Genomic DNA, 6,000 nt, shown 5'->3' with positions numbered 1-6,000 from the left:
GAGGTCTCCACAGTACATCGATGTTGTCGCCAGTGGTCGGCGGAAGGTGCACGTGCCCGTCGACCTGGGACCGGACGGCAGCAACGCACGGATGCACGCCAAGACCGTAGGATCCTACGCAGTGCCGTAGGGGACCACACCGCCACTTCCCAGCAAATTAGGGACACTGTTGCTCCTGGGGTATCGGCGAGGACCATTCGCAACCGTCTCCATGAAGCTGGGCTACGGTCCCGCACACCGTTAGGCCGTCTTCCGCTCACGCCCCAACATCGTGCAGCCCGCCTCCAGTGGTGTCGCGACAGGCGTGAATGGAGGGACGAATGGAGACGTGTCGTCTTCAGCGATGAGAGTCGCTTCTGCCTTGGTGCCAATGATGGTCGTATGCGTGTTTGGCGCCGTGCAGGTGAGCGCCACAATCAGGACTGCATACGACCGAGGCACACAGGGCCAACACCCGGCATCATGGTGTGGGGAGCGATCTCCTACACTGGCCGTACACCACTGGTGATCGTCGAGGGGACACTGAATAGTGCACGGTACATACAAACCGTCATCGAACCCATCGTTCTACCATTCCTAGACCGGCAAGGGAACTTGCTGTTCCAACAGGACAATGCACGTCCGCATGTATCCCGTGCCACCCAACGTTCTCTAGAAGGTGTAAGTCAACTACCCTGACCAGCAAGATCTCCGGATCTGTCCCCCATTGAGCATGTTTGGGACTGGATGAAGCGTCGTCTCACGCGGTCTGCACGTCCAGCACGAACACTGGTCCATCTGAGGCGCCAGGTGGAAATGGCATGGCAAGCCGTTCCACAGGACTACATCCAGCATCTCTACGATCGTCTCCATGGGAGAATAGCAGCCTGCATTGCTGCGAAAGGTGGATATGCACTGTACCAGTGCCGACATTGTGCATGCTCTGTTGCCTGTGTCTATGGCCTGTGGTTCTGTCAGTGTGATCATGTGATGTATCTGACCCCAGGAATGTGTCAATAAAGTTTCCCCTTCCTGGGACAATGAATTCACGGTGTTCTTATTTCAATTTCCAGGAGTGTACATAAATGACCTGGTGGATGACATCGGAAGTTCACTGAGGCTTTTTGCAGATGATGCTGTGGTGTATCGAGAGGTTGTAACAATGGAAAATTGTACTGAAATGCAGGAGGATCTGCAGCAAATTGACGCATGGTGCAGGGAATGGCAATTGAATCTCAATGTAGACAAGTGTAATGTGCTGCGAATACACAGAAAGATAGATCCTTTATCATTTAGCTACAAAATTGCAGGTCAGCAACTGGAAGCAGTTAATACCATAAATTATCTGGGAGTACGCATTAGGAGTGATTTAAAATGGAATGATCATATAATGTTGATCGTCGGTAAAGCAGATGCCAGACTGAGATTCACTGGAAGAATCCTAAGGAAATGCAATCCGAAAACAAAGGAAGTAGGTTACAGTAAGCTTGTTCGCCCACTGCTTGAATACTGCTCAGCAGTGTGGGATCCGTACCAGATAGGGTTGATAGAAGATATAGAGAAGATCCAACGGAGAGCAGCGCGCTTCGTTACAGGATCATTTAGTAATCGCGAAAGCGTTACGGAGATGATAGATAAACTCCAGTGGAAGACTCTGCAGGAGAGACGCTCAGTAGCTCGGTACGGGTTTTTGTCAAAGTTTCGAGAACATACCTTCACCGAAGAGTCAAGCAGTATATTTCTCCCTCCTACGTATATCTCGCGAAGAGACCATGAGGATAAAATCAGAGAGATTAGAGCCCACACAGAGGCATACCGACAATCCTTCTTTCCACGAACAATACGAGACTGGAATAGAAGGGAGAACCGATAGAGGTACTCAAGGTACCCTCCGCCACACACCGTCAGGTGGCTTGCGGAGTATGGATGTAGATGTAGATGTAGATGCTTCAACCAAGTCAGGTACCAGTTCAATCTGACATATTGTTGACCATCCAAATTCACTGTTTTGTCTCTCAGAAAGGTTTAGAACAGTCTCTCGCAGTCCCAGCTTATGCATACTATATACTAGGTTCCTTCGATTGGCTGAAAGCTTTTTTTGTTAAGCCAGAAAATGTGGCGTAATAGCCGAGCCACTCCAGCAAATAGACGGTTTTTAAATTAAAATCCGGCTCAGCAGATCGAATTTCTTTTCAGATGCGCTAAATTCAATACATGCTACACGTCATACCGTTAGTCTGACGAAAAAAGTTCCTCTGAGATCTATTTTGTGTGAAATTTTATCGTCTTTATTTTGCCGAAAATTGCATCATTTCGGAGTTATAAGCGAAAAATAAAGAAAGTCCCACTTTTTCAAGTTTTTTTCCGTTTTTTGACCCATTTCTGGAGCGAAATTTTGGTGGGACTTCGAAAATTCGGATTCAGCATCCTCGAAGGCATATGTAAAGCTTGTCTAAAAAACTTCTGCAGAACTTTCCGCTGTTTGGCCTATCTGAGCACGACTGGACTGGTAATGAACCAGACACTGTCAGTTGCTTGAGAACTGTGAGGATGTGAACTAAGAGCTAATGACCGAATGATTAAGAAGACATTCACTGCAATGCCTGAAGCAACCAGGAGGGTTGGAAGACCAAAGGTTAGGTGAGAGGAAGGTGTCGGAGAGGACATAAGGAAAATTGGAATTCAGAATTGGGTGGGTTCGGCACTAAATAAGAAAGACTGGAATAGCCTTCTGCAGAAGGCTAAGGCTCACGAAAGGCTCTCGTGCCGCTAATGCTGATGATACTGTACACAACTGGGGAAAAATGTACACATTGTTTGTCTGGCTGTGAGTCTGTGACACTTTAGTGACTCTTTAAATGAGTTATTCTAAGTAAAGTGATCATAGCAAAGTTGTTGACTCTCTCAGCTTGCAGTTATCGTATCGTATGATGGTTAGGGCACTCGGCGTTTTGGTGGCGAGATGACTGACTACGTACAGATAACCGAAACGATAAGTTCATTGCTGGATATTTTCATTGCTAGCAGCGCTCATGTGGTTTCTCTTCGGCAATGATGTACTTTGGTATGTGAATTGTCATCCACCAATGGCACGCGAGTGTGATGTTGTGATACACGGCTTTCGAAATTCAAATTTAGGTTTACAAGAAGTGTGATGTAAAAAACAATATTTGTGACATAAATACAGTGATTTTATTGGTAGTGAATGGTTGTCAAGTATGGAGGGACCTAAAATTTCTGGGCCCTACCGGGCAACGAAATTGGTAAGCAACTATTTTACGGCTGGTAACGTTTATGGTGTGCCGATATTTTGAAAGTCGTTAAAAAATATATTTGCTTGCTTTTGCTTAGCCTGTGTAATTAGGGGCCATAAGAACTCTAGCTATCTATGGTTCCCAATGCATTCTGATGAGCAGAAATAACATCCCACTGCGGTTAGGACGTTGCTTTCTGTCATGTAATTAAACTACTTCATTTAATGATTTATTTATTTTATTTATTATCATCCCAATGATCACATTTGTGATACCCGAGACAAAAGCCAATAGGCAGTTTGTCATACGCGAAAGTGTTTTAACAAACGAACTTCAAAAGTTCCTTACGTGTTCTCTTAATCAGTTTTGGAGGTATTGTATAAGCTTCGTTTGATACAACCTGTGCTCCAGCAGTTTCTTGTCGGGTATGTATCTTCATACCTTCTCAGATTTCGTGATAGATTTATTCTTTGTGTCAGTAGGTGATGTATGTCTCGTAGAACTGACCTCAGGAATGAGACTGATTGCCCTAATATGAGAATTCGGTTTTGATTAGTGTGACGACAGTTGATGTATGAGGAAATACCATCCTTGATAAAACTTTACTCAGCGCTGAAAAAGTCCCGAGCCAGCACTGAAAACCATGTTTTCTTCTGTAACATGCGAACTCTCGTTTTGTGATGTGCTGTTTACATTTTTGATGTAGTGTGAAAGTTATTAAAACATTGCCAGTATAATATGAACTTTTGCACACATTTCTTTAAGACGAGTTTCGAAAACCAGTACCCCCTTTTTTTCCATTTGTGGAACAGTAGTAATATCTTGTTCAGGCCATACTATAATTGATTTATATACAGGGATCGCCTTTGAGGTGGCAGATGCATTACCTTTGTGTGTACTCACGCAGCCGTAGCATGTGAACTCCCTACTATAATATGTAGCTGTGAAGTGAGTCACTTTAAAATTACTGAGTACATTTAAACCAGATCATTTCAATTAGGCCTACTACTTTTTGTAAGAATATAATCACAATTGAAAGGCTTAACACATCAAAAGTTTGTCAGAACAACATGCAAAAAGAGTGCTATACTCTATTAAAATTGCTGTATGATTGATGTTTCAGTGATGAGGACCTGCTGCTGTCCAGTCGTAGCACTTTTGTGAGCGCCACATGCTTCATGTGTTGCCTGTGTTGTAGAAACCTGTAGTGCCTTGTGAAGTTTGACTAGCTGCACGCCAGCATCACCCCCCCCCCTTCCTCCTCGAAGTGTAAACCCATATGTGTTGGATGTACTGAAAAGATTTTGTAGAGCCTTAGTGATAAAAAACTATAAAGAGCAAAAAGGGTAGTGTTAATACGTATTGCCCCATTACTGACATTCATTGGATTCATGAATTATGTTTTTGTTGTGTAACTTGATAATAATTAAGGATTTACTATATGACAGGAAAAAAAAACTGCAAAATTACGTTCCAAACGATTGTGTTAGGGTGATTACCAGAGTGATACAGATTTAAATCTTTGTTAAAAAGTGAAGTCTGGTATTATAAATCAAAGATTTTATGTACAGCACGGCACATTAGCACCTAAGAAAAACATCAAGCCAAACAGCTTCAGCTTGCAAGTTTCAGGGCAAATTATGTACTATTGTGTCCATCTGAGTAATTGTGTACCATAATAGGGAATCGCAGATTTCTGCTCAATCTTCTAACCTATAATGTACAAACATGAATGAGTTACTAAAATAATAAGCCTGACAGCCTGGAAAGAGAGAGAGAGAGAGATATGGGGAGTTAGTCAGAGGCTGAGAGAGAGATAGGAGTGGCCACTTTGTGACCTATAAAATATTTCCTTTTGCTTCAGGAGAGTGACAGTTAGGGCTGATTGTGACACAAACCAAACTGACAGGTGACAAAAGCACTATAAACTGGGATAGAAAGTAGGGTGCATTTAACTCTCATAATTATATGCTACTCACTGCTTCTTGTATACATACCTTAGTAACTGAATTACAACAGAATAACAGTGTTTAGCAATGGAACATGCCATTGTGTTGATGTACTATTTGTACAAAGTAAGTTGACACTTAGTGCAGTGAAAATGGGAACGACTGTAAATGGGTAATGCCTTTATGGTCACTCCCATCAGCCATCACACTGAATGTCAGCTTAGTTTGCAGGAACAGTACAGTTGTCATCTCTCTCTATACACACACCTCAATGCCAATTTCTAATAGCTGATAGTATAAAATGAACATGCTGCATAGAGAAACAAAAGTCACAATGAAAATAAATAAAAGAGCATGCTAATGTCCATAAACATTGTGTGCTACTAACTTCCATCTGATGTAATAGACTGCTGTAACAACCATGAGCAGACTAGGCCTGGAAGGTGTGACCAAGCAGATGCTGTCATTGGTTGTTGTGTGAGCTAACTATACACCTGTACAAGAGATGTTCAGCACCACCTTTCATTGATGTAGTGGCATTGTGACATTGTGTCTACAAAAGTGTTGAGAGCTATCTCGCTCAACTGTTGTCCACAATAAATGGAGACAGGACAGATTCCAATGTGTACATCTTGCTAGATGACACCCCAGATAATCTCAGTGAGAGACATTAGGTGACCTAGGATGCCATAAAATAAGTTCCACATCTATTCAGTGTTCATTTGACCATTCTGATAAGTTGGGAGTGGGGTAGTGCATTGTCACACTGAGGGGTACGTGCTGCCTGTGGAGTGCTGTAGACAAACAGGTGGATATGA

The 6,000-nt window shown here is 43.0% G+C and overlaps 1 protein-coding gene across 1 annotated transcript in view; it reads left to right on the top strand.

Moving 5' to 3' along the window:
- Positions 1–3,077: 3,077 nt before the first annotated feature.
- Positions 3,078–6,000, top strand: part of LOC126183758 (DEP domain-containing protein 1A-like) — a 134,127-nt gene continuing 131,204 nt past the window's right edge. The window contains exon 1 of the mRNA XM_049925985.1: positions 3,078–3,242. Within this exon, the coding sequence (XP_049781942.1) occupies positions 3,198–3,242 (45 nt within the window). The 5' untranslated portion in view covers positions 3,078–3,197. The remainder of the gene's footprint in view (positions 3,243–6,000) is intronic.

This window comes from Schistocerca cancellata, chromosome 4 (assembly GCF_023864275.1).
Source record: "Schistocerca cancellata isolate TAMUIC-IGC-003103 chromosome 4, iqSchCanc2.1, whole genome shotgun sequence".
In the NCBI taxonomy this organism is placed as follows: domain Eukaryota; kingdom Metazoa; phylum Arthropoda; class Insecta; order Orthoptera; family Acrididae; genus Schistocerca; species Schistocerca cancellata.
The sequence above is the reverse complement of the archived record's forward strand: the minus strand, read 5'-3'. Positions and strand labels throughout refer to the sequence as shown.